We start from the raw sequence: 24,378 nt of genomic DNA, 5'->3' as shown, positions 1-24,378 counted from the left end.
AATGACCCAACCGATTATGCCAAAGCATAACCTGACTAACAAACTGGGAAACAAAAGACTTCCTATCTTCACTATCTTCCCAATGTGAACTCTCTCCAAGCAGATAGATTTTATTCGTCTCACGGCCAGTTCCAACCACCTTCCTTGTCTCCAAGTCCTAAAAAACACATCAGTCAGGAAAAAAGGTTACTGAACAATTCTGATGTTTTGTAATGCTACTGACTGAAAGTAAGTTAGTATTAAGCTTAGGAACATACAGAACTGAAGATAAGGAGATGGTATTAGACAACTTGATGTCTCCCTTGCCAGAAATTGGAACAAGAGAACCATCAGCAATGGACACTTTATCTTTGCCAGAAGATAAGTGATAGGTAGTGAACAGTGATGGCAAGCTAGTCACATGGCCAGATGCACCTGAGTCTATTACCCAACAATGTTCAGTGTTACCTAGAGCTGAAGCATGATAAGCTAAGGCCCGAGTACCTGAATGAGAAAAAGCTGATGTGGGAGATGATGGCGGCTAAGATGATTGAGCTGAATTGCCAACTTCCTTTTCCAACTGAATCAGGGCAGCCCGGACAGTAGCTAGGGTGTCTAGAGGTGTGCCTTTTGTGCCCGATGAGGAGATACAATCAGTATTAACAGCCATATTAGCATTACCCCTTTTGTTCCTGAGTTTTGTTGGGACTAAATGAGGGTGCAGCTTCCAACAGGTGTCCTTAGTATGCTTGGGTTTCTTTCACATACTAGATCCCGCTTGTCTTCCTTCTTTGACTGCTGCCAAGACTGGTGGAAAGGGCTGATGCTGCATCATAACCTTTCTCCTAGTCTCTTCACTATGCACTAAAGAGTAGGCTTGTGATAGGGTCACACTGTCTCTTGTCAGTAGTTGTTGTCTCACAATATCATACTCAGGATTCAAACTAGCTAGGAACTCAAAAACCCTATTAGTCTCAACCTGCTTTCTATGAGTTTGTGCATCCTTCTGGCTTTCCCACTCAAGTGTTTCTTGATGGTCAATTTCATGCCACAAAGATTTCAGTGTAGAGAAGTAAACCGAAACTGGTTTCTCTCCTTGCTTAAGGTTGTTAACCTCACATTTCAGTTCATAAGCCCTAGCAACATTAAGAGGTTGGGAGTAGGTCTCTTTCATGACATCCCAAATTTCCTTAGTTGTTTTCGCCCACAAATAGTTCCGGCTGATATGTGGCTGTATAGAGTTGCATAGCCATGTCATAACCAAATAGTTCTCCTGAACCCATTTGATATAGGTTTGGTCCTCCTTAGTTGGTTCTTTCACATCTCCCAACAAGTAGCTCAATTTTCCCCTACCCCCAATGGCCATCATTGCCAATTGAGCCCATTCTAGGTAGTTTGATCCATCAAACTTAACTGTTGCAATCTGAAAGGTATTCTCAGACATGTTACCAGAATTGATAGCCCCAAAAACACCTTCCCCTTGATTCTTGAACTCCATTCTTGATCAAGAATTAATAAAAAACCCTTTTTTAATTACTGTAATAGGAGAAACAGCACCCAAACAACTGATAACAACCGGCCTAGGTCTTCCAAAGAACACAGAAAACAGAATTCTGAATGACACCAGTTAAAATTCTGATCTAAAACAAATAACAGTTCTGAATTTTAGGGTTTTCTCTCAAAACCCTAAAGAAAACACAGATTTTCCAGCCGCACCTCTCAGACTAAACCAAGATGATCTTTTCCAAAGTCAATCACAAGAAAAAAGCCTACTTTATGAAAAAATCTCTGGCCGCCACCTTCTGGTTGATGCAAAACCCTAATCTTGAGAATCCGAAGCTTCTTCTGATTCTTCATGACTACTGGAACTCTCCCAGACTTCTACGATCTCTTTAGTAGCAGCCACACACTACCAGTAACCTCCAAGAATCAGCCGATCCTCCTTCATTATTGAAAAACTTCCAAACCTAGGAGGTTCTCATGCAGTCGGCCTAATCAGACTAGCATAAGAGCTCCTAGATCGGCTCTGATACCAAGTAGTCGATCTAGACTACAATCAGTCTTGAATTTAAAAGAAAAAAGGATGAAAAAATTGAAGAGAAGAAGTACACGAAGAGAGTTTCAGAAAAAGAGAGAGAAGGTTATGATTTCTGCCGACCCATTCTTAGTATTTATATAACTGTAAAAGGGCTGAATTGCCCTTATTGCTTACATGTCAAATAGAATAAGAAATAACTAATAATAAAGCTGAAATAACAACCAACTAACACTGTCATATCTAACAGAAATATTGCTGCCATACGAACACTATGGGGACCACATCAGTGTTCTCTACAGTAATGACAATCTTTCCTTCAATTTTTTTTTGGAGTTCTACAGGTGGCACTATTTGATCTATGGATCATTATGCTATTTTCTGGAGTACTTGAAGAGCCAGCAACCATGGAACTTTCTATGGAAAGAGAAAGCCTGTTTCAACTATATGCAGATACTTGTAGTTTTCTCATGGGCTGGACCTTCTCTCAAAGATTTTCACACTTCTACTTGAAGAGATTTTGTAGTAAATTGGAATATTGTGTTAGGTGTAGAGTATGGTACACTGCAAAGCATTGGGTGGCCTTTTGCTTTTTCCTGAACAAACTCCCTGAGAACTTCCATGGTACCACCCTCGTGTAGTCAAAATGGAGTCCTTGTCAAGCTTAACACATCACTGTAAACCAATGGAATTCTTGTCCCAATTTAACCCTTGTAATCCAGAGACACTAGCAACATTTTCAGCAGATTAGTTTCTGTAGCAGCTTTTTGGTATGGATGCCTGAAATGAGATTGAAAATTTTATGCATCTGCTTAATCAAAGTAAAAACTTTTTGAATTAACCATAATATCAAGCTATGTGTCATTAGCAACAAGCTCAGAATACTATAATGCATATCATATCTGAAATTTGTCAATTTGGATAAAAAAATTGGTACTTTACTTGATGTGCAGCTTAGCAATGGTTAAGATGTAGGCAATTCATGCCAACTTTTTTGGTCAGCATCAAGTCTTAACCATCTTATGATACATGATATTCTTGGAATAAAATATATAATTTTGTCAACACATTTATATAATGGAAAGTTGCCATCTAGATTTGCTTAACAAATCTAACTTCATATATAAATGTAAATGTTTTAAGGCATAATGTGACTGTTATATGATAAATTGGATTTCAGTGGGCCGATTAGGAGAGCTGATGCTACCAATGCAGAGATCTTAGCTGCTCTTACAGGTCTCCGATGTCAAAATGTTAGGCTCCCCACTTTCCATCAAAGGTGACTGCTAATACGATAAATTGGTTAAGGCAGAAGAGCGGAGGTCCTTGGAGGCTTGCCCATCTGCTGGCTGAAGCTAGAGATATTTTGGCCTCTCTGAGTGTGAAGTTAGTTTGGATTCCCAGGGAACTAAACACTGTAGCTAACAGCTTAGCCAAATCAGGAGCCTATAGAGTTTCTAGGTTTTCTGATTCTTCTTTGCCTTCCTAGTTATGTTTCTGCCCTCTAAGGCTCTTGTACTCTGTTAACTTTTCTCAGTAAACCTTTCTCAAAAAAAAAGTGACTATTATATGGTATGCTCCTGACAAGAATTTTGTTCTTTAATGTTTGCTATCATTTTCATTTACAATTTGCTTATCTAGGTTATACAACATAATTACAAAAAGATTGTATCATCCCCATGCACTCATCTCTAGGACTTTGAGAACAGATGGGCCATATAAATATAGAGTTCACTAAACTCCAAACAACGTTTTCCTAAACGTTCATGCCATTATTATCTTCCATACTGGAGAAAAGGAGGGGAAAACTCAAGTACCTTTCAGCCTCTTGAAGATCAAATTTCTTTGCTCTAACCAAGTCACTTTTATTGGCAGCAATTGCCATAATTATGTTTTTGGATGCCATTTGTTGGAGTTCTTTAACCCAATTTCTCACCCGAATGAAGCTGTCAGTGTCCATGATGTCATATACCAAAAGTGCAGCTGCAGACAATGATTTGACAGAAAAACTATGAGGTATAGATATTGGTTTTGAGATATTACAAGCTCATTAAAGTCAAATGTTGGAGGAGACAACATCTTGAAGTTATATACAGACCATCTGCATCACGATAGTATATTGGGCCCAAAGCATGAAATCGTTCCTGTCCTGCTGTGTCCTGTCATCGAAGAGCAAATCGTCCAATATCAATAACAATTCATGCAGCACATAAAGGACAAAATGCTGACAGACAGTTCCCTCCTAACCACTGAAGGAGACTCTACAACACTATAAAATGGTTAGGAGAGAAGGACAGTGGCCCTTGGCATCTAATATACTATCTGGATGAAACAAGAGATATTATGACTCAGATGACTGTAAGAATTAGATGGATCCTACGGAACTAAATTCTGTGGCTGATGGTCTAGCAAAATCAGGGGTTCATAAGGATTCTTTGTTTAGTGACCACATGTTACCCTTGTAATTTCATTGGAGAGTGTTAGTGGTGTTAGTGAAGGGGTATTTCAGTCTTTGTACTTGTTGAGAATGCTGATGTGTACTGTTATGTTAGTTCGAGTGCCTCTTACTTAAAGAAGGGCACTCAAGTCTTTTTCAATAAGTCAATAATATAATAATAGGTCTGGCCGAATCAAGGGATTAACTTTTTTCCCTAATTCGAACCAGCCTTTCTCTCTTTTCTCTCTTCTCTCTTTTCTTCTTTCCTCTCCTACTTCTTGCTGTCTACTTTACTCTACAGTCAACGAACAAGACAGAATTCTATGGCAGGTCAAACTTCAACATGGTATCAGAGCCAGGTTCACCAAATCAGACTTGCTAGAATTCTGCCTTCTGCGCATTCGAATTAGGGTTTCACTTGGGGTTCTCAGTTGTGAGTTGGAGACTGGGAAAAGGGCTGAAAAGGAGTGATCGCCCTCTTCCCTAGGAGGTTTCTATGCCTCCGATTGTGTCGTTGGTGATTGGTTGCTGTGGTTTCTAAGCCCTAGTTAGGGCTGGTACGTGTGGTGCAGTGGTGTCTCAGCCCTTCGTATGGTTGGCCTTCAGGCGATGAGGTAAAGTTTTTTTTTATATATTTTTTTTTTTTTTGTTATGGAATACATGAGAGGTGTAGTACAGTTCGCATGATGGGTTCTCAGATTGCAGTATGCTAGGGTTTATTCTGGTTTGTGTGTGATTCGAATGGCAATAGTGTCTACTTAATGGTGAAGCTTCCTATAGTTGTGGATTAATGTTGGTGGTGTTACAAGTGTGGTTTTCAGCTTTTGATATCGCTGAAATCAGTGTGTAGACCTCGGTGAGTAGGGGTTGTGGTGTTGTAGTTTTCAACATTTAATACTGCTGAAATCAGTGTACAGACTTCGGTGAGTAGGGTTTGTGGTGTTGCAGTTCTCAGCTGTTGAAATCAGTGTGCAGATTTCGATGAAGTGTCTGTGTGTAGTGTGCAGTGTGTAGTGCTCCTAATTCAGTGCTCAGAATTAAGGGAGTTCGGCAATGGCAGATAACAGTGATAGTAAACCTAGTGTCATGATATCTACTGACTACCTGAATGTCCAAATGACCTCCATTAAACTGAATGGAGAGAATTATGTCCCTTGGGCCAAGTCTGTAGAGGTTTTTCTGAAGGCGAAGAAGAAAGTGAAGCATATAAGAGAGGAGAAACCCCCCGCTAATTCTCAGGAGTATGAAGACTGGGAACAGGAAGATGCACAGATCATTACATGGTTGTGGAACAGTATGGAACCCAAAATCAGTGTGAACTTCATGTTTCTTGACACAGCCAAAGAGGTGTGGGATCATGCCAAGAAACTGTATTCAGGTCAGGATAATACCACTAGGGTATATCAACTGTATCAGGAATACTTCAATCTGCAACAGGGAAATCAGAGCCTTGAGGAGTACTATGCCAATGTGAGGAATATCCGTAATGAGTTAAATGTCTATCATCCTCTCACTTCAGATGTCAAAGTTCAACAGCAACAGCGAGAGCAGCTTGATGTAACACGGTTTCTGGTGGGGCTGAAGTCTGAGTATGAACCAGTACGAGCCCAGATACTAGGGGGATCTGCTCTTCCATCTTTAGAGGAGGTGTTTGCTCGTCTTCGGAGGGCTTCCATTGGATCTATGGACTCTAATGTCTCCGATAAATCAGCATTTGCAGTGTCAAGAGGCCGAGGTGGCAGAAGTGGGACTCGAGGAACCCAGCCTGGCAGGAGTGGTAGTGGTGGATCTACACATATCCGTGGTGGTGGTCGTACTGGAGGCAGAGATTCAGGGGGAGCTCGTGGTAGAGGACGTGGCTCGGGTCCACGGAAGTGTACTCACTGTGGTTTGGATGGACATATCATTAACTACTGCTATGACTTACATGGTCCTCCCTCGACGTGGGCCAACCATGCCATGACTAGTGACACCAGTTTCAGCCCTACACAGGAGAAACGGTCAGCTGACCCGATGCCTTCTACTCCCTCAGATGGTCCAGGCAAGGAGATGGTGAGTGTTCCTCGTGATGAGTATGAGAGGTTTGTTCAATCCAAGTCGCAGCAGAACACAGCTTCCTTTGCACACTCAGGTATGGCTTGTTTGGCATCCACACCCAACCCCTGGATTATTGACTCTGGAGCCTCCGATCACATGACGGGAACTCCAGGTGTGTTTTCATCTCTCACTCATTGCTCAACATCACAATCTGTTACCCTTGCTAATGGCTCCACGTCACTAACCCCCCACTGTCATTTTGTGAGAGAGAAGGTGCTGAATGGGGTGATAGAAACTGCATATGTTAGTACGGGAAACCAGTGGGCAGACTTGTTTACAAAAGGCTTGAGTCGGGGGAGAGTGGACTACATATGTAACAAGCTGGTGGACTACATATGTAACATATACTCACCAGCTTGTTACATATGTAGTCCACTCTCCCCCGACTCAAGCCTTTTGTAAACAAGTCTGCCCACTGGTTTCCCGTACTAACATATGCAGTTTCTATCACCCCATTCAGCACCTTCTCTCTCACAAAATGACAGTCAACTTCGATGTGCTTGGTTCTTTCATGAAACACTGGATTGGAAGAGATATGAACCGCTGCCTGATTGTCACAGTAGAGCTTCATTGGAGTACTGATGTCATATCCTATCTCCTGTAGAAGGTTCCTCAGCCACACTAGTTCACAAGCAGTATGTGCCATGGCCCTATATTCCGCTTCTGCACTGCTTCTTGCCACAACTGTTTGCTTCTTACTTTTCCATGTTACCAGGTTACCCCCCAGAAAGGTGCAATAGCCTGTGGTAGATCGTCTATCAGACATAGAACCTGCCCAATCAGCATCGGTGTATCCTTCTACTACCAGTTTTCCACCACTTCTGTACAGCAAACCACGACCAGGAGCTCCTTTCAGATACCTCACAATCCTTAGCACTGCATTCCAATGTGGGACCAAAGGTTTCTGCATGAACTGACTCACCACACTAACCGCAAATGAAATATCTGGCCGAGTAATGGTTAGATAGTTTAGTTTGCCTACAAGTCGTCGGTATCTGCCAGGCTCTTCAAACACTTCACCTATATCACTGCTCAGCCTCGTATTTGTTTCCATAGGTGTCTCAGCCGGTTTAGTACCCAACAATCCTGTTTCTTCCAGTAAATCAAGCACATATTTCCTCTGGCACAAATTAATGCCATGCTTAGATCTTGCTACCTCTATGCCCAAAAAGTATTTCAACTTGCCAAGGTCCTTTGTCTGAAAGTGTTCCTGTAGGAATGCCTTCAATCTGTCAATGCCCATTTTATCATTCCCAGTCACAACGATATCATCCACATACACCACCAATATTATTTTACCTGCCGAAGAGTCAAGACTGAAGACAGAGTGATCAACTTGGCACTGTTTCAGACCAAACTTCTTGACCACCTCACTGAACCTACCAAACCATGCTCGAGGGGACTGTTTAAGTCCATAAATAGCCTTCTTAAGTCTACATACCTTACCATCCTCCCCCTGAGCAACAAACCCAGGTGGTTGCTCCATGTAGACCTCCTCGAGCAAATCCCCATGCAAAAAGGCATTTTTGATATCGAGCTGATGGAGAGGCCAACCAGACATAGCTGCAAGAGAGATGACGACACGAACTGACCCTATCTTAGCAACCGGGGAGAACGTCTCCGTGTAGTCAATGCCATAGGTTTGGGAGTACCCTTTGGCAACCAGCCGCGCCTTCAGGCGCTCAACACGACCATCTGGCAAGTACTTAACACTATACACCCACTTACAACCGACAGCCTGCTTCCCAGGAGGAAGAGCGGTGAGATCCCAAGTGTGATTATGATGCAAAGCAGAGAGCTCTTCTTCCATAGCACGACACCACTCTGGAGAGGTAAGGGCTTCCTGGACATCCTTAGGAACAACCACGGAGGATAACAAAGATATGAACTGGCGATGGGAAGCGGAGAGGTGGGTAAGTGAAACAAAATTGGAAATAGGGTGAAGGGTGCAAGTACGCTTACCTTTCCGTAAGGCAATAGGAAGATCTAGGTCGGAGGCTGGTGTAGAAGCTGGAGCTGGATCTGTCGACGGTGATGAAGCTGGAGGAGCTGCAGCCGGTACACGTGGGCGATGTGTATACACGTGACGGATGGGTGGACGGTCAACCAATGGTGGCACCGGAGGCAAGGACGTAGGCATGACTGGAACCAAAGGAGGTGGATCAGCCACAGGAAGAGGAAGAGGAGGTGGTGATGTGGGGGAAGCAGCAGCACCGGACCCCACGAAGAACGGAGTAGACTCAAAGAATGTAACATCAGCACATACCAAGGAACGACGAGAACTAGGATGATAACACTTGTACCCTTTCTGAGTTCGGGAATAACCAAGGAAGATACACTTCATGGAACGTGCATCTAACTTGTCAGTCCCGGGACTCAGATTATGAACGAAGCAGACACACCCAAATACCCGAGGAGAAAGCGGAAACGGAGACATGTTGGGGAATAAGACACTAAAAGGAGAACGACCATCAAGGATAGACGTGGGCATCCGATTAATTAAGAAACAAGAGGTGAGCATTGCATCGCTCCAAAAAGTTTTGGGAACATTCATGTGGTGCATGAGGGAGCGTGCCGTTTCTACAAGATGGCGGTTCTTTCTCTCAGCAACCCCATTTTGTTGCGGAGTATAGGTACATGAAGTTTGGTGTATAATGCCATGTTGGTCCAAGTATTCTCGAAAAGATGAAGACAAGTATTCACGACCATTATCAGAACGGAAAATTTTGATGTGAACACCAAATTGATTGCGGATCTCAGCATAAAATTTCTGGAAGATGGAAAATAATTCACTTCTTTCTTTCATTAAATAGAGCCACGTCATTCTTGAACAGTCATCAACAAAAATAACAAAATATCGGTATCCATTATATGACATCACTTTATAAGGACCCCAAACATCTGAATGAATTAAAGAAAAAAGACTCGACACACGGTTATCGACCCTAGAACGAAAGGGAACACGATGGTGTTTCCCAAATTGACAAGACTCACAATCTAAAACAGAAAGTTGACTCAATGAAGGGACTAAGGACTGCAACACTTTCAGCGAAGGATGACCAAATCTATAGTGCCACTGGAGAGGAGAAATGGATGACTGAAGAGCCGTTGACGTTCGTCCACCACCATCAAGATAATACAGTCCACCGGCTTCATGCCCTCCACCAATCTTCTGTTAGACAGTTTTGTATGCCCTTAGCTTCAATCATTTTGATGTACTTTTGTTATTTAGTGGAAATAAATAAAGTGCATGTTTGATTCATGTTGTTTGGTTTAATTCTGTGTAAAACCCTAAAACTGGACATTTATAGAGACTCATGTTAGTTTTAAAAGTTCACAGCCGTTGGATAAGTCTGGGGAGATTTATCCTGCCAAGGCTGATACTGGTGTGCCACCAAGTGTTGGGATGGCCTGTCTCAGCCATCAGGGTAAGACCCGAGGCACATACAGCATGGGATTACTTGAATCCTTGAACCGGACCAGATTTCCAGTCTAGCCCTGGACCTTGGAGACAGATGGGCAAAACTGGAAAGTTACACCTGACCCCTAGACTCGATTATGACACTTCACTAGGTGCTGGATCAGGATGCCTTTGATATGCCAATCAGTGAGATCCTTAGTGGGGATCAAAACCTGGGTATGTTGGGGCAGTTTGAGAATTCATCTGAGTGGGTGGTCATAGTGACAGAATCAGCCACTTTGTCGGACAAAGGGTAATGATCGGGAATGCACTCTCTCTGATGGAAACCAAACTGTCGGCAGTTGATTTCAATCGTTGGAATTTTGTTTTTGCAAAATTAATATATTTACATATATATGTACGGTTTCAAAATGTTTGCAAATGGTTTTAATTCCCGGGATCCATGTGAGAGGAGAGTGCGGCACTGTTCCTTGCAGCCGAGGGAGAGGTCCTCTCTTGTCGGGCAGTGCTTGATCATTAAGGGCTGAGAGGTTAAGTGTAAGACCATTTAGGATAATACCTGATGGGCTAATCTTGCACCTGCCCACAGTCCCTGGGTTTTTATAAGATGGCTTGGCCCAGGGACCACTTAATGTAAGTGTTGGGCCCATAGGGTTCATACGATGGACTCAAGGGGTTCATTGAGATTTTCAGTGAATTTGGCTGGGCCTTGTATTAAAGGCTGGGCCGAATCCATGTGGCTGGTGTGTAGATCAATGCTTGGGTCCCACGCCATACAAAGAAGCCCAACTGGGCAGCAGATTGGAAACTAATTAAACACTGAATACTTAATGGGCCAAAAGCCCATTTCGAAGTGGGCTGATATGATCACCCATCAATGGGGCGAATTTGAGATAGAAGTTAGCAAAAAGGATTGGGCTCTTAGCCTTATCCACTCTTAGAGACCAAATTCAAATCAGATTTGAATCTGGTAACCTCCTGATAAGATCAGGAGTAAGCTAACTCTATCTGGGAAAGGGATTAAGATTATCCTCTATCCAAATACTGATTTGGATTGGGATAACTCCTAATTAGGAGATTTCTTAATCAAGAAGAAAAGAGAGGAGATTTTCGAATGAACCAAGACAGGGAAATCAGATTTCGATCCAAGAGGTTCTGGTAAGCAAGAAAGGTTCCTGCGAATTGAGATTAGATCTCATTCTCTCCAGAAAAGAAAACAGTTCAGCCTTTTCGTTTCTGGAAATCTCCTCCTGCCGCCGCCATCTGCATTGTTGCAAGATTTGATCTTTGCAGAAAAGAAAGTCAAGAAACCAGTTCTTGACATCAGTCTTGCAAGAAAGACTGAAAGAATTCAGTGTTTAGTACATCCAGGGGATTCTTGTGAAGGATCCAGTGTGTAGGACGCACCCTGCTGGTTCTGTTCCATCCACAGCTGTGTCATCTTCAGCAGGGACAGATCTTGGAGCATTCTTTGGGCGTGAACACCAACTTTGGGAGATACTGCTTCTCCGGATCAGGTATAATCCTCCCATTTATCTTTTGGTACAGATCTGGTTTGATTAGGGTTCAAGTAGATCCTTGAATATTGTATTCTAAATTCAGGGAATATGATTCCCAGTTGGGAGAAGGTAGGAAATTTTTGAAATTCGCCCCACCCATTCCGCAACCTTTATGGCGTCCATTAGATGGATCCTACCATTCTTTCATCTTCATCCCCGTCTTGAGATCCTGAAAAACACACATAGAAGGGTAAAAAGTGATGGAGCACTTAAGTGACTTGGTCAGCTTACTAACAGACATAAGATTAAATGGAAGCTTAGGTACATATAAAACAGAGGATAGGGATACAGGGTCTAGGTCAACATTACCAACACCACAGATAGATGACGTGGAGCCATTAGCAAGGGTAACAGATTGTGATGTTGAGCAATGAGTGAGAGATGAAAACACACCTGGAGTTCCCGTCATGTGATCGGAGGCTCCAGAGTCAATAATCCAAGGGTTGGGTGTGGATGCCAAACAAGCCATACCTGAGTGTGCAAAGGAAGCTGTGTTCTGCTGCGACTTGGATTGAACAAACCTCTCATACTCATCACGAGGAACACTCACCATCTCTTTGCCTGGACCATCTGAGGGAGTAGAAGGCATCGGGTCAGCTGACCGTTTCTCCTGTGTAGGGCTGAAACTGGTGTCACTAGTCATGGCATGGTTGGCCCACGTCGAGGGAGGACCATGTAAGTCATAGCAGTAGTTAATGGTATGTCCACCCAAACCACAGTGAGTACACTTCCGTGGACCCGAGCCACGTCCTCTACCACGAGCTCCCCCTGAATCTCTGCCTCCAGTACGACCACCACCACGGATATTTGTAGATCCACCACTACCACTCCTGCCAGGCTGGGTTCCTCGAGTCCCACTTCTGCCACCTCGGCCTCTTGACACTGCAAATGCTGATTTATCGGAGACATTAGAGTCCATAGATCCAATGGAAGCCCTCCGAAGACGAGCAAACACCTCCTCTAAAGATGGAAGAGCAGATCCCCCTAGTATCTGGGCTCGTACTGGTTCATACTCAGACTTCAGCCCCACCAGAAACCGTGTTACATCAAGCTGCTCTCGCTGTTGCTGTTGAACTTTGACATCTGAAGTGAGAGGATGATAGACATTTAACTCATTACGGATATTCCTCACATTGGCATAGTACTCCTCAAGGCTCTGATACCATGTTGAAGTTTGACCTGCCATAGAATTCTGTCTTGTTCGTTGACTGTAGAGTAAAGTAGACAGCAAGAAGTAGGAGAGGAAAGAAGAAAAGAGAGAAGAGAGAAAAGAGAGAAAGGCTGGTTCGAATTAGGGAAAAAAGTTCATCCCTTGATTCGGCCAGACCTATTATTATATTATTGACTTATTGAAAAAGACTTGAGTGCCCTTCTTTAAGTAAGAGGCACTCGAACCAGCCTTTCTCTCTTTTCTCTCTTCTCTCTTTTCTTCTTTCCTCTCCTACTTCTTGCTGTCTACTTTACTCTACAGTCAACGAACAAGACAGAATTCTATGGCAGGTCAAACTTCAACAGAGAGCCATTGCTTGCAGCTGTACATCTCCTCATATACCGTGTTTTATCTTTAATGAAATTGTTACTTTCTTCAGGAAAAAAAAAAGATTGGTCTAGGCCTATCTTCACCACCTCAATTCAATTATAAGTATAATGTTTCTCTTATCAGAACTCAATCCTATAAAGTTGGATGACACATATAATATGAATTCAGTGAAATCACAAAACTGTCAATGTCTTAAAAGCACAAAGCGAGGTGCACACCTTTTCAAAGCAAGGCACAAAAATGCAAGAAAAAACCAAAAAAGTTAAAAATATATATACAAAAGTTAAAATTTTAAAATATTAAACATAATATTAATTAAACAAATAAATTTAAATTTTAAAATACATGTTAAAAAACTATTATCTCAAATTAAAATACATAAACATAACATGTAAAACATATTCAAAATGAAAATTAAAAAAAAATATATCAAGCATAACATATAAAACATATTCAAGCATGTAAACTCTCATTATTTTTTGTCCCAACTACATTATTTCAAATAGCTAATGTGGTGTCAAACATTTTGCATTCCTGATTCTACAAGCCCCTTTTGTACCAAGCCCCTTGAGGCAAGCCCAAACAATTCTATATTGGGGCCTTAAGTTCTTAATCCCTACAAAAAAAAAATATATATATATGTTTTGTAATTTTAGTTGTATTTTAAAAAATATCTTTTATTATGATGAATGAATGAACAGAGAACCCCCTATTTGCTAATGTTGTTCATTCATTCGTCCTAATAAAATATATTTTTAAAAGATAATTAAAATTACAAAATCATTTTTTAGTAGCGATTAAGAATTTTTTAGGATTGCATCAAGGAGCTCGGTTAGGAGTTTGAGGGCAGAGCCCTGGCCCAACTGTTAGGCATAAAAAGAAGCAAAATGTGTGTGTGTGTGTGTGTTTTGAAGAGGTAAGGTAAATTTATTCAAAAACTGAGAACATACAACAGAGCTCAGGCCAAGACAAACAGCTTGAGAACAACACAAGTTACAATCTCCAACAAGACTGAGACTGAAATAAAAGAGGCAAATTCAGGTGTCTGAACTCCTCAGTAACAGACACCCAATAAATCAGCTTGCCCACTGCTCTCGGTACTAGCTCATCAAAACTTTTAACTCTATTACAGAAAATTCTGTTGTTCCTTTCAATCCCAATGGACCACAAGACTGCTGCAGAGATGGTCCTCCACACTAATTTTCCTTTCTTACTTGGGCCTTTTACCTTCCAACAGCACAGCAGCTCCTTGACTAACCTAGGCATAAGCCAGCTGATGTCCATGGAATTCAGGAAATGCTCCCACACCTAAGAGGAGACTGAGCAGTGAAGACAGAGATGATCTGTAGATTCTGGGAGAGAACGACAAAGACCACAAGAAGGATCTAAAATTTGAATGCCACGCCTCTCAAGATTAGATCTGGATAGGCATTTGTCTAGGGCCATTGTCCACACCAAAAAGTTGGATCTAGATGGGCTTGTTGGATTCCAGATCTGATCATCTGAGTAGCAGGGAAGTCTGTGGGGCCTGAGCTGCACATTTTGGAAGCTAGAGACTTGACAGAAAAAACAACCATCAGGGTTCCATTTCCAGCACCATTCATCTTCCAAGGATAGGTCTATCTTCTACTTCTGTAGAAGCTCCATCAGCTCCATAATCTCTTCACCAGCTCCCAGTCAAATAAGTTCCTCCTAAAGGGGGGGGGGGTCCAAATAATAGAGTCTCCAGAAGAACAATAACTCTCAGCCACTGAGAAATCTTGGTTAGAAGCACATTAGAAAAGGAGAGGAAAAGTATCAGCCAATGGGCCTTCCAAACACCAAGGGTCCTTCCAAAATTTAGTTCTATCCCCTTTGCCTATCTTGACTGAAACTCCTTCCAAGAAAATAGAGAAATTCTTCATGATGCCTTTCCAAAGGGAGTTACCCCAAATTAGAGGAGGATCCCTAGATCTCCAATTGCCCTACTCCACCTCATATTTTCCAGCTATAAGGGTTCTCCACCAAGCATTCCTTTCAGAAGAAAACCTCCAAATCCACTTATTGAGAAGGACTGAATTAAAATTCTTCAGTTTCCTTATTCCCAATCCACCTTCTGCCTTAGGAAGGCACACTTGGTCCCACTTAACTAGGTGAATTTTGTTTTCATCTTCCCAACTCCTCCAAAGAAAATTTCTCTGAAGCTGCTCCAATCTTTTTGCTACTTTGTTTGGGATAGGGAATAGAGACAAGAAATAAGTGGGCAGATTAGAAAGGGTACTTTTTACCAGAGTTACCCCGCCCCCAAAAGAGAGGTATTTTCCCTTCCAGGAAGCTAATTTTTTCTCCAATCTTTCAATGACTGGATCCCAAACTGAGGAAGAAGACCAATTTGTCCCCAAGGGCAGACCCAAATACTTCACAAGGAGGAATTTGAAAAGGCGCATGCCTGGGCTGAAGCGCAAGGCGACCAGGCACACGCCTTTTGAAAGTGTTGCGCCTGGGACATAGGCAAGGTACATTCCTTAAAATGCACCTCGCTTGTGCACCTAGGCACACTTTTAAATCACTGAAAACTATTTGATAGTTTGGCAAGACAAGGAGTGACTAGAAATCAACTTTATTGGGTGGTTGTTTCCCAAGGTGGGAGCATGTAATATTTAAGTAAAAAGCGATAAACAGAGGGGCAGGTAGCAAGATCTAGTCCAATTATGGGATGCTTGGCATAACTCTAGTTGTACACATTTTAAACCCAAAAAGTAATAAAGCTTTGATTTGTTATAGATAAGGTAAAAGTTAAGTAAATTATCATATGAAATGCCAAAAAAAAATTATCATATGAAACATAATATCAGCTATATTGATCCTTACAACAGATACCAATCTGGGTATCAGGGCCCACCTAATTTGCCAAGTCCATGAAGATGATGATGGATGATTACAAGAACATCCAATTTTTTCGGAGCTTCATGAAATTTGAGTTAGTTTGTTCAACTTTATTTTATGAACAACCTCCTGTACATGAGTACAATCCTTCGGTCCTTTCATCTATTTAGAAATCTGGAACTTTTCCCATAATTTATCCACCCAGTGCACCCACCAGTCTAATTTCAATAGATCCTACACCTGTGCACTATCACTAAGTTTGAACCATAACATTTTCAAACTCTACCTAGTATCATGAATAATTATGGACATATAATTACATAAAATGCTAATAAGAAAGTATATTATTTCCATAGTTTGTCAATTGCTACTTCAAGCTAGATCATTGCTGAAAAGCTCAATAATCATTGATAAGTAAAAATATTCAATGATTAGTGAGGCTTCTAGAGTAAAGAGGCAAGCCACTAATGCATGAACCATAGAAAATATCATCATTGAAAAAATTAGGGAATCATATGTTTTCCAAATACCCACATTGATAGAAAACAATCTCATTTAGACAATGTAACTCAAACATCCAGAAAGAAAAGAAAAAGAACGCACCCAAATAGCTAGAGTAATGGGGACACCTTCAACGACAAGGCGCTTTGTCAAATAGGAAGCTTGCACAGTTGCTTCTTGCTTCTCAGAGAAGACATTATTAACATACCGCAGCACAAGTGAGGTTTTCCCAACTCTACCTGCATAAAACACCATAAGACCTCAAAAGATTAAAAAGAAAAACTGAACAAAGGGGGAAAGGTTCTATACAAGAAGGTAGTGAAAAGCCTTTTTGGATAGGCATAGCAAACTTGAAACTATTAGAATAAACACAATTTCCTTAATCAAATTGCCCCTGATTTACTTCGGGATATGTAGTGGAACTTAGCATAGGCTTTTGGATTCTTAATTATAACTGATCATTTCGCAATCTAATTGGAGTAAACCACAAACAAGGTCCTCATACCTGTGGTATGTAAAGACTTCTCAAGTAAGCCACATCTCCCCTCAACATACAAGGAAAAGAAACCTTAAAATATGGGTTGCATAGATGCACTTTGATGTAGGATTTTTTTTTTTATCATCCATGCACTTGAATGTAGGGTTAATAGCTCAAATACCAATTTGATGTAGAACTAGAACAAAACAAGGAAGAGTCTAAGGAATTAACTAGCTGCAGTAGGGTCTAATGATGATATCAGGATTAAAGGTAAAGATTGGTTAGGTTAGGAAGAATCTCAAGGCTTAACTGCAACAATTGCAAATTCACACCAAAACCATGAAAAGTTTTGAATTTGGAAAAACATTGAAATTGGAACCTTTCAATGAAATTTTGTATGTATATCTGTCTTAGATAGATATAAGGGTGACCAAGTTTGGTAAGGTTTGGAGTATGTTTTGCAAAAAGGATGAAAGTTTTGGGGTTGGAAACAGAACTCAAAAACCATGTAACCTAGGGTTCTAGGTGGAATTTTGAGATAATATTTGGAGGATGAATGATATTGAGGATCTAAGAGAGGCATCCAATTATGGGAACAATAGGAGAAGCAAAACAAACTTGATTTTATTTATTTAAGAAGAAGAAACAGTTGTACAAGTAAAAAAAGGCCATTACCCAACTTTGATCCCAGCTATCTAGGGTGTTGGGACAGAAACAACATGCAGCTGAGCTGCCCTTCCTCCTTTTCTAATACTATTTTTATTACAGTCATTCCATGGTCCTGGCTCACCCTGAACTAAGTTTTCTCCTGAAACTTCTGCTCTGGTTAAACTGCCAAGATATTTGCTGAGCTGATCTGGCAACCATCTGACTGAGCAATTCAAACTGATAGCCAGCTCTCTAACATGTATAACATGAGAATGCAAGGAGAAAACTTAAACATTCCATACTATAAGATGATCTGGGAACCATCTGACCAGCTTTTATGGGGGGCACCAGGTCCAGGTTTTGATGTAAATCCATTCCATACTATCTGTAAGGCTCCGTTTGGTTTGTGGGAGGGGGTTGAGAAAAAGGGAATATTCCAAAAATATTCCTTTTTCTCTTATTTGTTTTGAGGAAAATAGAGGGATGGGGTGAGAAAAATGTGGGATAAGAGATCCCAAAATCGTGGAATCGGGGTTGTACCAAAACAGTGCAACCCCAGTGGAAAAACTCAAGAAACCACTGTTCATTGCTTTCCAGCGACGACGACGAACAGTGCGACCCGATCCATTCAACACTATTTTCTTCACCAGATACTGGCAAGGAACCACTATTCATTGCCTTCCCCATTCGAACAGAGGAGGCAGCGGTGGCAAGAGGAGAACCAATGTGAGGGGCAGCGGCGATCTACTACCATCGAACAAAAGAGGCGGCGGTGGCAAGAGAACCAGTGCGAGGGGTAGCGGCGATCTGCTACAATCGAACAAAAGAGGCGGCAGTGGCAAGAGAACCAGTGCGAGGGGCAGCGGTGATCTGCTACCTTCCCTGTTCTCTATCTCTCCCTCCATCTTCCTCTTCTCTCTTCTCCCTCACCTTCTTTTTCTTCCTATTCTTCCTGTCTTCCTCCCTCACCTTCTTCTTCTTCTTCATCTTACATGAATCCGGCGAAGAACTATGCCGTGACAGTGCTTTTCCTATTATTTTCCCATATATAAAACCAAACACTGGAAAGTTAAATTTTTACACTTTCCCATCCCATCCCACCCAAATCTTCCCACAAACCAAACGGTGCCTAAGGAAAATTAAAGATACCAGTAGGGGTGGCAACGAGCCGAGCTTTTCACGAGCTACTCGAGCCCAATTCACTGGCTCGATTATTAAACGAGCCAAGCTCGAGCCTACTAGAGCTCGGCTTGTGAGGCTCGCGAGCCGGCTCAAATATATATATATATATATATGATATTTAATATATATAATAGTAGATGTTCAAGACTGCTATCAACCTTGAACCCTAATAGATCTCAGGTTCGAAAAAAAGGAGAAAAAGGTATAGAGGAGAGAGGAGAAAGAGTAGAGAGAGAGCAGTAGAACACAAGAATTGAAAAGGAAGGACAGAATCTGAAATATTCTGCCGCCGCCACTTCTATTTAGTATGTATAGGTTATGCTAGTTACATGAAAGGACAAATCTGCCCTTGGTATTTACATAACACATAAAACAATATAAAACTAAAATATAAATAACAACTGGAATAACAGATTGACCATCAGCTAACCCTAGGATGACTAGGGCACATTCTACCCTACGGACAGAGTGAGACCACAGCTGTGGGGCCCACATCAGTGTTCTCTACACTCCCCCTCAAGTTGGGAATAAATGTTTATCATTCCCAACTTGGATAGATCCGCCTCTAGCTTCTTTCTTGATACGGCTTTAGTGAGGATATCTGCTAGTTGCATACTGGATGTGATGTAAGGGAGGCATACTTCTTGAGATGAGACCTTCTCTCGTACAAAATGTCAGTCAACTTCAATGTGTTTGGTTCTGTCATGCTGCACTGGATTATGTGCTATATTAATAGCTGCTTGATTATCACAATACAGCATCAAGGGCTTCTCATACTCAATACCCAACTCCTCAAGTAGAGATCTCAGCCATAGGATTTCAGCCACTCCGTTAGCCATTGACCTGTATTCTACTTCAGCACTAGATTGGGAGACAACACTTTGTTTCTTACTTCTCCAAGAGACAAGATTACCTCCCACAAGAGTACAATATCCCGAGGTAGACCTTCTGTCATCAACACTCCCAGCCCAATCGACATCCGTATAAACCTCCACCTTCATGTGGTTATTGTTCTTGAACAGTATACCCCTACCCGGGCATCTCTTCAAGTATGCTAATATTCTTTCTGCCGCAAGAAAATGTGTGGTTCTAGGAGAATGCATGTACTGGCTGACAGCACTAACAGCATAAGTAATATCTGGTCGAGTGAGGCAAAGATATAGGAGCTTTCCTACCAATCGCTGGAACATAACCTTGTCTTCAAGAGGCTCCCCACTCTCTACACTAATCCTGTGGTTCTGTTCAATGGATGTATCCGCAGGCTTGACACCTAACTTTCCAGTTTCTGCCAGTAGATCTAGGACATATTTCCTCTGAGAGATAAAGATCCCCTGTTTGGATCTAGCAACCTCAATACCCAAAAAATACCGAAGTACACCAAGGTCTTTCACCTCAAATTCTTGATGAAGGAGCTGTTTAAGGGACTCAACCTCATGGCTATCATTCCCTGTCACCACAATATCATCAACATATACTGCAAGTAGTGTCAAGGAGGACTCTACCCTCTTGATGAATAGAGTATGATCTGATTGGGCCTGTACGTAACCGAACTTCACAAGGGCTAGTCTGAATCTATCGAACCAAGCCCTAGGTGACTGCTTTAAACGATACAAGGCCTTGTTGAGCCGGCAGACCTTCTTACTTGTTTCTACATCATAGAATCCAGGAGGCAAACGCATGTAAACCTCTTCTTGCAGGACTCCAATCAGAAAAGCATTTTTCACGTCCATTTGGTATAAAGGCCAAGTGTGACTTGCTGCAAGGGATAATAGAACTTGAATGGTGGTCATCTTGGCTATCGGGGCAAAGGTCTCCAAGTAATCTATACCATAAGTCTGGGTGAACCCTTTTGCAACTAATCGAGCTTTATACCTCTCAATGGATCCATCTGCATTGTACTTCACAGTAAATACCCATCTGCAGCCAACTGGTTTCTTTCCTTTGGGCAGATCAACTAGCTCCCAGGTGTTATTTTTCAACAGGGCATCCATCTCAACCTGCATTGCATCTTTCCATTCTGGGACGGATAGGGCTTCTTGCACTGTTCTTGGAATAGAGACATTGGCAACGGAACTAAGGTAGGAGATAGGCGATCATAGGATAAAAACTGGGAAATACAGTGGGTTGTAGATGTGGTACAATGTCGTTTCCCTTTACGGACGGTAATCAGAAGGTCAAGGTCATCTGCAGGAGGTGAAATGGCAACAATAGAGGAAGTCTCTGTGGGCCCTGGGACTATAATACCTAGACTTGGAGCTGCATATGAGATTGGAGCTGGCCTGGACTGCTGATGACCGGGATCAACCTGCCTGCATCACCTGGGATAAACCCTCAACTCCTGATCCCTCTGACCACCCTCACCATTGCAGCTCTCATCGCCCAATGGAATAGGTAAAGGAACTGCCCCACTCTCACTTCTCTCCCCCTGAGGAGAAACCCGAGGATAATAGGGTGTCTCCTCGAAGAAAGTGACATCCATGGAGACAAACTTCCTCCCCGAGACAGAATCATAGCAGCAATAACCCTTTCGAGTTTGTGCATAACCAAGGAAAATGCATTTGGAGGCCTTGGGTTCGAACTTGGAGTGATGGGGTTTGAGAAGCTGAACAAAACAGGTACAGCCGAATGTTTTAAGGGGAATAGAAAACAACTCCTCACTTGGGTAGGGAAAAAGGAGATCTCATATCAAGGACCCGGGAAGAAACCTGATTAATAAGATATACCGCCGTGAGGATAGCATCACCCCAGAAGCGAATAGGGACATTGGAGGTAAACATAAGACTTCTAGCCACCTCCAAGATGTGCCTATTCTTCCTTTCTGCAACTCCATTCTACTGAGGTGTATGAGGGCAAGAGCTCTGGTGTATAACCCCATGATTAAGAAGGTAAGATGCCAATGGTTTAGCAAAGTATTCCTTTGCGTTATTGGATCTAAGAACTTTGATCTTGGCATCAAATTGGGTTAGCATCATTTGGTGAAAGTTTTGGGTCAGGGCAGGAACCTCATCTCGTGAACGCATGAGATAAACCCAAGAAAAACGGGTATGGTCATCAACAAATAACAAGAAATATCTGTACCCACCCATGGAAGGGATGTGATAGGGCCCCCAAACATCAGTATGCACACATCAAAAGAATTATTACTCCTTTTATTACTCAATAAATAAGACTTTCTACAATGTTTAGCAAACTCACAACTTTCACACTGCAACTGAGACAACTCAATAGACTCAAATAAAGCAGGAAACAGACTCTTTAGAGACCGAAAGGACAAATGACCCAATCGGTTATGCCAAAGCATAACCGAACTCACACTATGAGAAACAAATGACACATTCTCTACTGACTCTTCCTGACGAAACCTCTCCCCGAGCAGATAGATCCCATTCGTCTCACGGCCAGTCCCAATCACCTTCGTCTCCAAGTCCTGAAAAACACATCGGTCAGGGAAGAAGGTTACTGAGCAGTTCATATGCTTGGTAATACTACTGACTGAAAAAAGATTAGTATCAAGCTTAGGAACGTGCAAAACAGATGATAGGGAGATAGTATCTGATAACTTGATGTCACCCTTCCTAGAAATAGGGACTAGGGAGCCATCAGCAATAGATACTTTATCCCTACCAGAAGACAAATGGTAAGTGGTAAACAGTGAAGGCAAGCTAGTCATGTGGTCGGATGCACCTGAATCTATTACCCAACAAGGTTCAATAGTACTTGGAGCTGAGGCATGGTAGGCTGAAGCTCAAGTAACTGAATGTGCAAAGGCAGATGTGGCAGGAGTTGATGGTGACTACGGTGGCTGAGCTGAACTTCCAACTTCCTTTTCTAACTGTATTAGGGCAGCCCGAACTGCAGCTAAGGTCTCTAAAGGTGTTCCTCTTGTGCTAGATGAGGATGTTGAATCAGTGTTCACGGCCACATGAGCATTGCCCTTCTTGCTTCTCAACTTTGTCGGAACCAAGTGAGGATGCAGTTTCCAACATGTTTCTTTTGTATGTTTGGGTTTCTTACAATGTTCACATACCACATCCTTTTTGTCTTCCTTCCTCCTGTCCTTCTCTGAATCACCCCCTGATTTGGGTTTGACAGCTACAAAGGCTGGTGTGAGAGGCTGAGGTTGCATCATAACTTTCCTTCTGGTCTCTTCACTATGTACTAAAGAGTATGCCTGAGAGAGAGTCACACTGTCTCTAGTCAAAATATGTTGCCGCACAATATCATACTCTGAATTTAGGCCCGCCAGAAACTCAAACACCCGGTTTGTCTCGACCTGCTTTCTATATATCTGTGCATCTTTGGGACTCTCCCACTCAAGAGTCTCTAAGTGATCAATCTCACGCCACAGAGACTGCAAGGTAGAGAAGTATACTGAAATCGGTTTCTCTCCCTATTTAAGGTTTTTCACTTCACATTTCAATTCATATGCTCTGGCAACATTAAGGGGTTGGGAATAAGTTTCTTTCATAACATCCCATATCTCCTTAACTGTCTTTGCCCACAAGTAATTTCGGCTAATATGAGGCTGCATAGAATTACACAGCCATGTCATAACCAAGTAGTTTTCTTAGATCCACTTGGTATACGTAGGGTCTCCCTTGGGGGGTTCTTTCACATCTCCCAAGAGGTACCCTAATTTACCTCTTCCCCCAATAGCCATCACGGCTGATTGGGCTCATTCCAAATAGTTTGATCCATCAAACTTTACGGTTGTAACCTGACCACCTGTCTCAGAAACACTACCATAACTGTTGCTCCCAAAACTGCCTTCTGCCTGATTTTTAAACTCCATCTCGGTCAAGTCTCAAAAAACAACACTTGGACTACCAATCACAATCAAAACAGTGTAGGACCAATCTGTATTCACAGTGTATGTGCACAAAACAGGTATAAATCTGATCTGAAACCAACTAGCAAACACAACAGCAGCAGTCCGTACAGTTATCACCCCTTAAGAGAGTTCGAAAACCCCAAAGGATCTGAAAAATCAGCTTAGAAGCAGGTCTGATATGCTTGGCAGAATTAGGGTTTTAATCAGTCCTTAAAGAAAACATTTCAGTTGTACATTCCAATCAGTACCGTACAGATAGACTTGCAGTAGGGTTAATATGAAACCCTAAAAGCTGATCAATGCTAACAAAACTTGAGGACAGCTCCAGGTAAATCGCAAGATTCAGTCTAACATTAGGGCTTGCCACAACCTTATTAGGGATTGCCGCAATATCACTTTCAAACCCTAGAGTAGGAGAAAAGAACCCTAAGGCAGTTCGGCCCAACAGTAGGGTTTGCTGTAAAACCCTAGAGAATAGAAGAGAGAAAACCCTAGAATGGTTCGTCCGCCCTTTCCAGATAGGTCCAACCTATCATCTCTGATAGTACTTCTCTTAGAAAATAAATAACTTACAAGAAAAAAACTGTTCGCTGCCTTCTAAGGTTACCCGAACCCTAGTCTTCTCTGATTCTTCCTGATCACCAACACTCTGCAACCGTGACAAGTCTTCAACAGCTGCTAAACCCTCTAGCGATCTCCAAGAATCAGTCCACGAACTCCACTTTCTCAGCTTCCAGCCCTAGGGGATTCTCATGTGGTCGGCTGGACTAGACTCACATGAGAAACCCTAACCTTGCTCTGATAC

The 24,378-nt window shown here is 42.1% G+C and overlaps 1 protein-coding gene across 2 annotated transcripts in view; it reads right to left on the bottom strand.

Annotated features, from left to right (window-relative positions):
- Positions 1-24,378, bottom strand: part of LOC104602488 (uncharacterized) — a 47,185-nt gene that overhangs the window by 20,356 nt on the left and 2,451 nt on the right. Inside the window, exons 2-4 of one of the 2 annotated variants that reach the window (XM_010266188.3) lie at positions 16,537-16,673; positions 4,113-4,173; positions 3,832-3,997 (exon numbers count right to left, since the gene is read on the bottom strand). In XM_010266188.3, the coding sequence (XP_010264490.1) occupies positions 3,832-3,997; positions 4,113-4,173; positions 16,537-16,673 (364 nt within the window). The remainder of the gene's footprint in view (positions 1-3,831; positions 3,998-4,112; positions 4,174-16,536; positions 16,674-24,378) is intronic. The other variant, XM_088898288.1, reaches the window with a different exon arrangement.

This window comes from Nelumbo nucifera, chromosome 2 (genome assembly GCF_055504915.1).
Source record: "Nelumbo nucifera cultivar China Antique chromosome 2, China Antique-T2T, whole genome shotgun sequence".
NCBI lineage: Eukaryota > Viridiplantae > Streptophyta > Magnoliopsida > Proteales > Nelumbonaceae > Nelumbo > Nelumbo nucifera.
Note: the sequence above shows the minus strand (reverse complement) of the source record. Positions and strands in the feature narration are given on the sequence as shown.